The following is a 12,888-nucleotide window of genomic DNA, read 5'->3' on the forward strand; positions in this document are numbered from 1 at the left end:
AAGAAAGGAAAGAAAGAAAGAAAAGAAAGAAAGAAAGAAAGAAAGAAAGAAAGAAAGAAAGAAAGAAAGAAAGAAAGAAAGAAAGAAAGAAAGAAAACAAAATAAAACGCGGAGCAGCCCCCAACCTGGCCAGCCCCTGCTGGGCCCCGACGGGCAGCACAGGTGACGCGGTGACCGCGGCGCCTGCCAAGGGCTCTCAGGCGCCCTGTTCCCTTGTAAACTGCCCCCAGCTCCCGAGAGACATTCCCGTTGCGCAGGTGAGGCAGTGGAGACGAGGAGGAGGAGGTGGCTCAGTCACAGTGGGGTAATGGCAGGTGGACAGTCGAAGTAGGTGGAAGCCCCAGGCCCGCGCCCTTTGTGCAGCCGCCCTGCCAGGTACCGCCCGCGCCGCTCAGGCGACCTGCGCGGCACAGCGCCGAGGCCCCAGGCCCTCCCTGCCCCGCGAAGCTGTCGTCTCCAGAGGGGGGCCGCCTGGGGAGACCCCACGCTCCGCGGGAGAAGGGCCGCAGCGCCCAGATCCTGGCCGCTTTCCTATCTCTCTGAGGCTCCACGAGCACCTCTGTGAGAAGGGGAATGACGGTGCTGGTCGCGGCCGCGGAGAAGGGGGGGACGCAGCGCGCTGGCTGTGCGCCCGGGGGTGTCTGCGCCCGTTTCTGCAGGGCGCTCCAGGGCCTGGTCCCCAAGCTCACGCCGTCATCTCCCACCTTCCCGACTCGGCTGCTGCTTCTCTATGTGGCAGCAAGGCGGGTGACTGTTTACCCACCCTCCACGGCTCTGGGAAGCGATGGGCGATCACAGGGCCCAGCGTCAGGTCAGCAGACCGTGTCAGCGCCAAGGCCCCCTGTAAGGGGTGGGCTGTGGGGGGAGATCCCTGGGAGCCGGAGGCCATTATCCAGCTGCCACTCCACCTCCCCTGGCTCTGCTTACCTCATCCAAGGAGGTAGCCAGGGTGGAGCGATGCAGCGCCAGGGGGCTCCTTTGGAAGCATGCGGTCCCCCCCTCCCACCCCCAGGCCCCCCATCCTCCCACCAGGCCCACCATCCCCCCAGGCTTCCCACGGCCCCCCCCAGGCCTTCCCATCCCCCCAGGCCTCCCAGGCCTCCCATCCACCCCACCCCCAGGTCCCCCCAGGCCTCCCACGCCCCCCCCAGGCCTCCCCATTCCACTGCCCCCAGGCCTCCCCAGGACCCCCATCCCCACCCTGGTGTGAGAAGGCAGGGCTCTGCTTCAGCACGCTCACTCCAATGCTCCAGGCAGAACGGTGGCCTGGGGTGAGGACTGCAGAGGCTTCCCACACCCAGCTGGACCCCCAGTTGCCCAGGGAGCTGGTGAAGACTATGGATCCTGGGGTCCACCCCCCAGACAGGCTCCCAGCTCTGGGTGGGTGGGCTCCATCAGAGCTGAGCCCGGCACTCCCAGAGGCAGGAGTTAAGGGGACTTGCCCCCAAGGAGAGAGCAGGGGCAGGGAAGGGGAGCAGAGAAAGAGCCTGGCAGGAATGCCATTGATCGCAGATGCAGATGCCATCCCAGCCTTAGCAGGATCCCTGGGAGCTTTCAGGAACACAGGAGTGACCTTGGGGTCACCCACCTTAAAGCCAAGGTTGCTGGGCCTTTGCACCCCCAAGCCCACCCCTCCCTAGGGGGCAGAGGCATTTGTGGCTCTCCGTAGGGGGGCCATGGGGCAGGCATGAGGCTCCAGCAGCCAGGACAAGCCTCTGGGGGTTACTGGTGGGAGGATCCGGGCATTCTCATAGGAGAGGGAACACTGGAGACCAGGCTACAAAGGGCAGGAGGAGAATTCTAGGCAGAGCAAACACCACAGGCAGAAACCTGGTGGTGGGAGGTTCCGCAAACTGCTGCCCTGGGAGAAGCAGACACCGGGGTGGAGATGAGAAGGGATGCCTCATATGCGGTGCCCAGGAGCCACGGGGACATCCTTCCTTGGCTGCCGGGAGCCACACAGCTGCTCCCTGTCAGCATGCAGTCCAGCGGAGCCACACAGCTGCAGCAGGTGGTGGGCTCACAGCAAGGGGAGACCAGCCCGAGGCCACAGCAGCCGGCCTCATCACAGCGAGGCCTGAACAATCAGTTGTTGAGGGGTGGGGAACAGAGGAGTCAGGCAGGTGCCGGGCCCCTTTCCTGAGCACCAGCAGCCATGAGGACAAACCCTCAGCCCACCCAGGCCCTGGGCCCTTGCCCTGTGAGGTGGGTGTGCTCAGCATCTGGGCAGGCTTGCTGAGCCCACGTGGGGAGACAGGTGATGGGATGGTGCACTGGGTTTGCCCATGGGGGCAGCATCCCCTTGGGAGGCTGTGCCATCCAACACCAGAATGTTGGGTTTGTTCTTCACCCCCGTTCCTGATGTGAGGCCCCTACAGCCCTTGGGATTTCCTGAGTGATAGGGTATGTTTTGTTTAGTGCCAAGAGCTGACACAGGCAATGCCCCTCGGTGGCCTCAGGATGGACTGGTCCCAACAGACCAGTCGTTTAGAGGCTGGAACATTCAGCCTCACCCACTACCGTCACCATGGTGAACACACGTCGAAGTGCCAGGAGGCCTGCGGGTCCATGGGTGCACTTCCCCTAGACCTGCCCCATGTGCCTCTTCGGGCTGTTCCTAACTTGTATCCTTCACAGTAAACCTGGGGAGGAGGCTGTGGGGACTGCCAAGCTCTGGCAGGTTTGTAGGGGCTGTCCAGGTGGCCTGGGACTTGCATCCGGCATCCGACAGTGGGATGGAGTCCTAGCCTGCGGGGTGTGAGTGCAGAACTGAAGTAACTGGTGAGACCCCTGTTGGTGTGTGGACAGTTGGGGAGTTGGTGGCCAGTGTTGGAAAACACCCTGGAGGGGTTATGACATGGGTCTAGGGTATCATGACTGCCTTCCTTTCAGATAAAAAATTAAACCACACTGGTAAATATCAGCAGGGGTCTTGTGTAACTTGGAATAAGTCTCGTTTTGCTCAAGTCTTGCCATCAATTGTATGGTTGTTAGAGTGTGAGTGTGCACCCTGCATCATGGTGCCAGACACACTCTCTTGGGCCGTCCCTCATGCTCAGGGAAAGAAAGTTACAAGAACACTGGCTGGAAACTGAGGCCTCTTAGGGAGGGAGCATGTCCCACCCTGGGGTGCTCGAGCTGACTCGCTGGGGGAGGCGGGTGTAGAATTGGAACATTATTGGAGCATTATTAGGGCATTATTCCATTTTTCAGATTTCTATTTTTGTGAGTGCTTTTCAATGGACTTAATAGTCTATTATGAAAGGAAAAAATATATATGTTCTCCTATACACATGCACACACCTGCAGAGATGCTTGATTTTTATTTTTCTTGTGAGCCCTGCTTAGGGGGCTGTGGCTCCCACTCCAGGCTGTCCATCAGGATCTCCCTGAGAGCTGGTTAAAAATATGGATTCCTGGCCCAGCCCCCGGACCAACTCTGGAAACCCTCATGCATATTCTGGGGATCTGCATCTTTAGCTGCTCCCCCATGGGATTCTGATCCAGAATTAAGTCATACAAAGATATTAGTGCCTGCCTGTTGGGTTGTGACCATCATCACAAAAATTGTAATAATATCGGGGTGCCGGGGTAGCTCAGGCGGTTGAGTGTCCCGACTCTTGCCTTCGGCTCAGGTCATGGTGTCAGAGTCCTGGAATTGAGCCTGTGTCGGAGCCCCCGCTCTGTGGGGAATCTGCTCCTCCCTCTCCCCCTGCCCTCCGCCCACTCACACTTCCTGTCTCTAAACAAATAAATAAATCTTTTTAAAAAGTAGTGATAATATCATAGCCATAAAGCCTGCAGACACCCAGCCCCAGTACCTGGCACATAATAGTTGTTCAGCAAACGGTCCTCCTGTGGCGACTTTTCTTCGGATAAGAAGCAGCGGCCCCTGGATGAAGGTGTCAGGGAGCAGAGCCAGGAGATGCTCACCATCCCCAGGCCATGGGGGCGGAGGAGGTCCCTGGCGCAGCCTCTGGGATGGAGATGCAGCCAGAGTGGATGGAGGCCCTTCCGTCCACAAAGAGCTCAGAGGCGGGAATGAGCAGGGCACATGCACTCGGGAAATGAGTGTGTGGCTCAAGGAGGCGCCAGAAGGCCTGCGGGGACAGAAGTGAGGAGCTGGCGGGAGACGCAGGGCAGGGGCCAGGCCAGGAGGGCCCGGGGGCAGCGGTCTCAGGCTGGATGGATGGGCCGTCCAATGAACCGAGTGACCATGCAACATACAGGGTGGCCGAGGAGCCATCGGGAACCCGGCTGGCAGGCCAGACACCTCCCAGGTAAACTGAGGAACACAGGCATGGATGAGCACTGAGGGCGCCATCTGGGTCAGGCCTGACCTGTCTGGCAGGGCTGACCAAAGCCTACACCGGGATGTCTGGCTATGTCCCTGCCCGTGTCGCCATCCCGTTAGCCACAGGAAGGGGATGGCTATATCCGGGTGGCACAGGAAGCTGCCCACAGGCCCGTCGACCAGGGAGAGGCAGTGATGCCCCCACCCCCTGGAACAGGTGCCCACTTCTCCGGGCCCCTCAGGGCTGGCACAGGGCTAGATGGGACTGCTTGCTGCCTGGGCCCCAGGGACGTTTCTGGGCTGCTTGGAGACGGTGGCAGCCATCAGGGCTGGGGTCCTCCTCCGTGGGCTGTGGGGCCAGACATGGACACAGGGTGCCCTCCGCTGCTGACCTCTGGCCTTTCCTATTTCCACAGAGATTTGCTGCCCTTCACGCTGAGGCTGCCCCAGGCCATCCTTGAAGCCAGCAGCTTCACAGACCTCGAGACCATCTCCAACCTGGGCCTGGGTAAGTCCCCTCCAAGACTCAGGAGAGGCGGCAGGGCTGGAGGACGTGGGGCTTCAGGGCTGCTGGCCGCCAGCACTGGGGTCCTCTCCCTCCCCAGGCTTCCGAGCCCCGGGAGCCCTGAAGAATCTCTCAGCTCTCTAAGTGACAGGTACCCAGAGGGTCTGACACAGCCCTGTGGGGCCTGGGGCAGCCGAGGCCGGTCAGAATGCAGGCTGACCTACCGCCAGGACGTGGCCTGGGAAGGGCTGAGCCACACGCCCGGACCTCCATCTGCTGTCCGCACCACCCCTGCCCTGGTGCCTGTGCCAGCCTCGTCAGAAGAAAGAGCAGCATGAACATGATGGCAAACAGATGAGGGATGGGTGACAGCCTTGTAACTTGCACAACCCGAGGGACTTGTCCTCTGAGGTCTCACGTGGCCCTGAGGACTCCCAGGGCTTCGTACCTGCTTCGCATTGTCTCGTGTGATCCCCGTATCCCCACGTTAAAGGTACAAAATCCAGCCTGAGCAAGGCTAAGGAGTGTGTGTCCCAGGTGGGCCAGGCAGGGAAGGATGGAGCTGGGACATGCACTTGGGGCTTTCTGATGCCTGGACCCCTCGGCTACACTCTGTGACCTTCTTGCCTGTTTTGCCATGGTCAGGGGCAAATGTGAGGCCAAGTCAGCAGGGAAAGTGAGACGCATGGGCTGGGTCCAGGGGTGGGGGGATTCACTTCTAGCAGGAGAGGTCTGTGGGCATCAGTCCACGGCCCTGCTGTGTGGTTGGGGTCGTCTGCTGTGCTGATCTCAGCCTAGCAAGTCCCAGCGCCGTGGTGGGACCAGCCCTCATGGCTCTTGTGCCGTCTGCAAGATGCCCTGTGTTTGCAACAGCCGTCAGGAGACTGAAAATATAATGGTTCGTTGCTTACCCGACCTGGAGAAGACACAGCCTGCCTGGAGTCCGCTGGTGAGGTCATGGGGGAGGAAGCACACGTGTAGCATTGGAGTGCTGCTGAGGCCTGAGCCCACAGCCAAGAAGGAATTCTTGGAAGGTCTTTAGTGCAACAGGCTTGTTTTCTGAAGCCTGGGGACAGGACCCATGGGCAGAAAGGTCTGTGAGGGGTGTGACTGTACACCCGGGAGCTGGGGGAGCTCAGGACCAAGGGAGGCACCACCAAGGATGTTCCTAAGTGAAAGAAGAGTCTCAGGGTCATGGAGGCCTGGCCCTTGTCAAGCAGCCATTGCTTTTCCTTCTAGGACGGCATCATGTTGAGACAGTCAGGAGCTTCCCATGTCACACTCTGCCCATATCAGGTCCTTGCCAGTGTGCGGCAGATCACAAAGAAACTCAGTTTCGCTTACTTTCCCTTCTGCCTGTTTCCCACATGGTTCATGGAAGGGAGGGACTGTTAGGGCTCCAGGAAATCATGTGTGTGGGGCTCTGGAAGTTCGACTGTTGATAAGAATGCTCGTTCCTTGTCCATCACAAAGACACTGGTCAACCGATGGAGGCTCCTTTCTGCAGGGCTGCAAGCTCTGTCGAGTTAACCGTTTGTTTCTCCCATCCCCTGTTTTGGGGCAGCCAGGGGTGCCTGGGGAATATCACCCACATCCCACCTGGGGTTGCAGAGTGGGGCTGGGATTCGTGGGTGTCAGCTTGCCTCTCTGCTCCCTTGTCACTGGGACAGGGGGTTCTGCTTTAGTTGCGCTGACTGATGGCAGGGACCAAGGGTTTCACAGGCTCACTCTTAAGTGGTGAATTGAAAACACGAGAGGGGAACTGAATGGGCTGGAAGAGGGAAAAACGAACAAACAAACAAGTGGCCCAAATAGTCCGTTAGCTGAATCGACCAAGACCTGTAAAAGCAGAGGAGCCTTAGTGGAGGATGGCGGCCTGGCTGGCGAGCTGGCCTTGTGACCAGCAACACGTTTATTCAAGATTTTGAAGGTTGAGAATGCCTCAGCAATCGGAGCTTGAGTCAGCACTTGCTTCACAAAAAGGAAAAAAAAAAAAAAATCACACACCAGGCAGGTGTCCTGGACTGTACTTCACCCACAGCAATCATATGAAACATGCAGGATGAAGGAATTGTGTCAAGGACCCCAGACACACTAGGCATTGTGCCCTGAGCATCTCCAGCTGTCTAGACAGGCATTCTCCTGACGAGGAGCTGAAACCCACTCACACTGGGGTAGATGAGGGGGACTTGGTGAAAGGACACTGGGGACTCTCCAAGAAACACAGCAAAAGGTCAGCCAGGCTTTGCAGCCTTGCTGAGAACTGCTGGTCCCTGCACCCACCGCCTCCTACCATGGGGCCCATGCCAGCCCCACCCCACCCACTGACCTTGCCCTTGGATACATCGTGAAGCTCTGAGTTCCTATCTGAAGTGTCTGCAGTTCAACTTTTCTGGAATTCTCACTTTTTACAAAATAAGCAGAATGTGATAAATGTCCGAGTCACTGCAAAGCCCCAGTGCTCAGGCAGGAATGATGTTGCTGAAACAGAGATATTTATTTGCAGGGTCAGCAGCATGTGATAGATAACTTGGAGGGGTTGCTCATTGCTCATGAGCTGACCTCAGAAGGTCCAGGATGGGCCGTGGAAAGGCCAAGGATACCAAAGAAGTAGCATCTTGGGACCCAAAAACTAATACAGCAAGAAATCCAGGATTAAACCACATGCATTCGATTCCAAGTGCAAGAGGAATGTGGAGAAAGCAATAGGAGGTAACAGTTAGAGGTGTAGAGGGTCTCACACATGTTTGGGGCATATTTCTTTATGTGCTTAGTATGTTTAAAATGTGTCTGGAGAAAGCACATGCTCTACAGCTCTTGCAAGTTGGCATATAATTTGCTTTTTCCTTTACATTTCACAATGAGAAAAACTCCATCAGCAGCCCCAGTGTGAATGACAGCTTAGTATCCAACAGCCTTTCATACCATGAAAATACTTACTCACTGAACTCACTGGACTTTCAAGCTGTTTCTGTGGCAGCCGGAACATCTTGCTACATTACTCATCTCCTGTCTGTCCCGCCACTCCCCCGGGCTCCCTAGGCATGAAGCCTTTGCCTTTGGAGCCTTTGGCCTGGTGTTGGCCTGGCCCAGGCAGGAATGATGTTGCTTGTGAATGATGTTGCTCCCTCTTGTGGGAGCAGATGCCTGGCAGGAGGCATCCCCGGCCGAGTGACAGGATGCTGCAGGGCCTGCAGAATGTCCACCTCAGTCTGGGACAGCGACAGCCCAGAGGTGTGAGGACACAGGTGCCTGGGGATGTCCACCTCGGTCCAGGTGCGGCCCAGAGGCATGGGGACACGGGTGCCTGGGGATGTCTGGCCACTGAGCCGAGGGCACCCCAGCTCTGCCAACTGTAGCGTTGGGTGGCTGTTCCGCTCCCCCCCGCACCCCAGCCTTGGCATCCTACAGAGAAAGTCACCTGCTTCTCTTATATTTTTGCACAAAGGCCTCCTCTGCCCCTATGGCTCCCCACAGCCCCCAGGTCCTGGGATGCAGCTCCTTGATCCCCAACCCCATGCCTGCCCCCACATACCCGCAGTGGCCTCAGCATTGAAGCTGCCCAAGCAGAAAACTTATGCCAGAGCATAAGCCCAGGCCTGTGTCAGGGCCTGGAGCAGTTCCGAGCCACCTGGGCTGCAGGCCTCTTGCTTGAAGCCCCAGGTCCGTGCTGGTCCTACCAGGACCCACAGGCGAGCCCTGGAAGGTGGGTTCTTTTATTCTGCAAGATGGACCCGCTCTACTGAGGCTGGCTGGCACTCCTCAGCCTCCTCTGTGCCCTCCTCCTCTTTTCCTCTCCTCCCTTGGCTTGGGTCATCCCCGAGTTACCATCATAAGGGAACATTGCCTGCGCTCCATGCCTGGGAGCCCTGCCTATCACTCTGGGGAAGCCACTGCACACGTGCAAGCCGCGGGGCTGAGCCAAGGGTACCTTGGGTGCTGCAGATCCCCAGGGATGGAGCGTTGTTGCCACCCTAGGGAGGCTCACAGTATGGAGGGGGTGGAGACAACTGGACAGGATCTAGGCTGTCCTGTCCCTGTGCTGGTCACTCGGGTCGGGGTGCACAGCAGCGCCGGGGGACCAGGGAAGCATATGTGAGGTCCAAATGTGCCAGAAGTCTCCACCCAACAGGTGACATTTGACTGAAGTCACGAAAGCAAGAATGAGCCATGTAGGGAGGGTCAGAGGAGTCCCAGCACAGGACCCAGGACTGGCCAAGCCTGTAAGTGGGACAGACCCCTGAGTGCTCAGGAAGGAGTGAGGGGGTGAGGCTGGGCGGGACGTCGGGGCAGATTCCACAGGTGTTGGCAGCAGGGGCCTGCCAAAGTGCCCAGCCTTGTGTCCCAGGGAAGAGAAGGAGGAGGGTAGCCATGGTCACCGTCTCGGTGAGCAGTGAGGATGTGCAGGCGTCGGTGGGCAAGGCTGTCCATCATCTGCCTCGTGGCTTCTATCTTGGCCCACAGGACGGTCCTAGGACTTAGGGGTGAGCCTCAGGGGGCTCAGCTCACACGCGGGGCTCTGGCCAGCTCCACATGGAGTCGGACTGGCCCTCCTTGCTGGGAGCACGTCCCAGGACACAGCTGGTCCCACATGGACAGGGCTGGTGCTTCAGACACAGACCCTCGAGGCCAGATGGCTACATGCCTGGTGCAACCACCTGGGAGAGTGTGGCCGTGAATGGCTGTCATCCCTGCTCTCGTCCCTGCTACCGTGGAGACCGCGGCCATGACCCCGGCCACCCCACACAGCACCTCTGCCCAGGGCAGGGCTGAGGGGAGCTGGGCCCATGCTCCCTCCTGGTGAGGTTCACGCACACTCTGGGTCCATGTCCCAGCAGCACCGTGGTCCTCTGACCTTGGGTAGCACCCCCACACCCTGGCTGGTGAGGGGCAGCAGCCCCCATCCCCGGGGCACCCCATCTCAGGGCAGGCACACAGGGCTGAGGTTCCCCTTCTGTCATTGTCTAGAGCCCACGGTACTCTTACCACATCCCCGCTGTGGGGCACACAGCACGCTGTCCCTCTGACCCTGGACGGTAACTCCGATGGGAAGTGTTGCAAGTTCCTGGGGGAGGAAGACACTAACCCCAGAGGCTGAGCAACGGGCATTACAACAAGCCTGACCCAGTTCAAATCCTGGTTCTTCCACGCCACCCACCTGTGACCTTGGCACCTTGTTTCATCTACCTGGGTTTCTATCTCCATGTCTTATGGGGACATCATGGGGACTGACACTGAAGGCCTGCGGTCAGGAGGCGATAACCTGACTCGGGTCAGCCAAGTGACCCACAGAGCTGGACCCACCACATGGAGGCTCCTATGTCGGTCCTTGTGGATACTTCCAGCAGAAGCATGGAGCTCTGGATGGGGGGGATGGCCCTCAGCCCATAGAGACCCTGCACTATTGGGGCCTGTGATGGGGGCCCCACCACCCACGAGGACCCTGCACTATCAGGGTCTGTAAGGTTGACAGGCTGAACAGGCTGGAGTCTCAGCTGCTCCCTGGGAGGGAGGAGGTGCTCATGAGCCTCATGTGGCCTGTGCGGTGTCTGAAGTTGTGCCCAACACTTTGTACCCTTTTTGGAGGATCCTGAGCTATTCTCCACGGGGCTCAGTACCCAGAGGCCAGGAACCCCTGAGCCACCTGGGCCCTTCCCACTGGGGTATCCCGGGCCAGCCTGGTGCTGACCAGCCTCATCTGGATGGGGTCAGGCCTGGTCGGCGGCCACAGCCCCAGGTGTCTGTGAGTTAGGCAGGACGGGAGACCCAGCAAGGCAGGGCCACTGCTGTGGACCCAGCGCCCTTAGCCACACGGACACACAGACACACACAGACACACAGAAGGTGGAGCCTTCTCTGTTAACATGGAGGTTCTGCAGCAGGACCAGTGTTCCCTGTGTGCTCATGGCCGCTGCACACCTCATTCTCCCTGCACACAACTGCTCTGGTGGCCAGGGCAGGCCCCAAGCACCTTCCAGGGGAACCCCATTCCTGAGATGACTGGACAGAGGCCTAAAAAGGTCAAGGCACCTGCCAGGGGCATCCAGCCGGCAGCAGCCGAACCCCTTGCCCTCTGCACCCTGAGCCACAGGTGCCCCATGGTGGCTCTCCAGCCCAGGGGCGGAGCTGGGAGCTGGAGGGCAGCCCTGCCCCCCACCGCCCCAACGGGGCCCCACCCCCAGCGCCCGGGAGGATCCTACGGGGCTTCCCCCTCTAGAGGCAGGAAGTGGCGGGCGAGGTTTAAACCGCCCAAGAAGGAAAGAGCCCCAGGGTGAAGCCTGCGCCCAGCAGCCCTGCCCCCTCCCGCCACGGATGCCACCCACAGGCAGGGGCCTGGCCTCCACACTGAGCAGCTTCTCCCTGTCTCTACAGGCTTCTGGGACTCATCGCTGAACCCCCGGCGAGGCAGTGGGAGCTCCGCGGAGCCCCCGAGGGACCCGGCACCCAGAGCACCCCCGGCCTGCGGCCTCAGGCCCACCGCCCGGCCCGGGAACTGCTCGTGTGAAATCGAGCTGTCCGTAGGAAACGACCGCCTGTGGTTTGTGAATCCCATCTTCATCGAGGACTGTGGTGGCGGCGGTGCCCTGCCTGTCGCCCCGCCGAGCCCCGGAAGCTGCCCCACACGCCCGCTGCCCCCCGCCTCCTGCGCTACCTCACCCACCTCTAGGTGGGCCCCGCGCCGCCCGGCACCCCCTCCCCCGGCGCCCCCTCCCCCAGCACCCCCTCTGCAGCCCAGCGGCCCCCAGCGGCCCCCTCCACCCCCAGCTCTGGTTCCCGCTTGTCCTTTGCCCAGTTCCCCCCCAGCAGCTGCTCCCCCGCCTCCAGAGGCCCTTCCTCCCACACCCCCGGCATCTGCCCCCCACCTTGCCCCCCATGCCCCAGGCCCCCCAGACCTTCCAAGCCAAGCACCCATGGCAGCCTGCGAGAGGCTCTCACGGCCCCCGACAGGCCTGGGCCCCCTCAGGGAGGAAGAGATGAAGCCTGGGCCGGCCCCCGGCCCCTTGCCGCAGCCCCCTGCCCCTCTTATCCCCGTGAAGAGCCTCCCGGCTGCACCGCCCAGACGCCGCATCTCTGAGAAGGTCTCCCTGGAGGACCAGGCTGCTGGGAGGGTGGACAGGACGCTGCCTGCCGTGGGGGAGCAGCCGGGGCTTCCCAGGGCGCCCGTGCTCAGCCCACCTCCCCCGGGGACATCGGAGCAAGGTCAGGAAGTGGTGGCCCGAGCTGGTGACCCGGGGAGTGTGCCAGAGCCACCGAGGAAGGTCCGGCAGCCCCCAGTCCCGCCCCCCAGGAGGAAACGGATCTCCCGGCAGCTGGCCTCGGGCCTTCCCGGTCCTGTGGAGAGCACCGAGTCCTCCTCCATGAAGGACGAGGCCCCCCAGAAACCCACACCGGGTGCGCCCGGGGAAGGCCGTGGCCCTGCGTCCTGTGCCAGGACTCAGAGCCCACAGGCCCAGGCCGGCAGCCGGCCCCAGAGCTCTGCAGAGTTCAAGGGCTCCCTGGCCTCCCTGTCCGACAGCCTGGGAGCGTCGGCCTTGGCCGCGGACCAGGATTCCTACTCCACCAGCAGCACGGAGGAGGAGCCCGAGCACCTGGGCGGTGCTGGCAAGAAGAAGCCCTCCGTGATCCTGGGCAAGGCACGGCACCGCCTGAGCTTCGTCAGCTTCACCAACGTGTTCCACGCGTTCCTGTCCAATGACCGTAAGCTGTACAAGAAGGTGGTGGAGCTGGCGCAGGACAAGGCCTCCTACTTCGGCAACCTGGTGCAGGACTACAAGGTGTACAGCCTGGAGATGATGGCACGCCAGACCTCCAGCACGGAGATGCTGCAGGAGATCCGCACCATGATGACACAACTCAAGAGCTACCTGCTGCAGAGCACCGAGCTCAAGGCCCTGGTGGACCCCGCGCTACACCCTGAAGAGGAGCTAGGTCAGTCCTGGGTGCACTGGGTGGGGGCAGGAGCGGGGCATCCTTCTGGGCACTCAGCCTTGCCGGGAGCCACTCCCTCTGTGGTCCGGCCTCTTTCTCCAAGTCCTGCCCTGGTACCACTTAGATGGTAGAAGGATGCGAGCCGAGCGAGGCTGTGGGC

The 12,888-nt window shown here is 60.4% G+C and overlaps 1 protein-coding gene across 2 annotated transcripts in view; it reads left to right on the forward strand.

Moving 5' to 3' along the window:
• Window positions 1–12,888, forward strand: part of RIN3 (Ras and Rab interactor 3) — a 104,219-nt gene that overhangs the window by 65,244 nt on the left and 26,087 nt on the right. For both annotated transcript variants that reach the window (XM_072837826.1, XM_072837827.1), the window contains 2 exons: window positions 4,711–4,802; window positions 11,172–12,728. In XM_072837826.1, the coding sequence (XP_072693927.1) occupies window positions 4,711–4,802; window positions 11,172–12,728 (1,649 nt within the window). The remainder of the gene's footprint in view (window positions 1–4,710; window positions 4,803–11,171; window positions 12,729–12,888) is intronic.

This window comes from Canis lupus, chromosome 9, assembly GCF_048164855.1.
Source record: "Canis lupus baileyi chromosome 9, mCanLup2.hap1, whole genome shotgun sequence".
Lineage (NCBI taxonomy): Eukaryota > Metazoa > Chordata > Mammalia > Carnivora > Canidae > Canis > Canis lupus.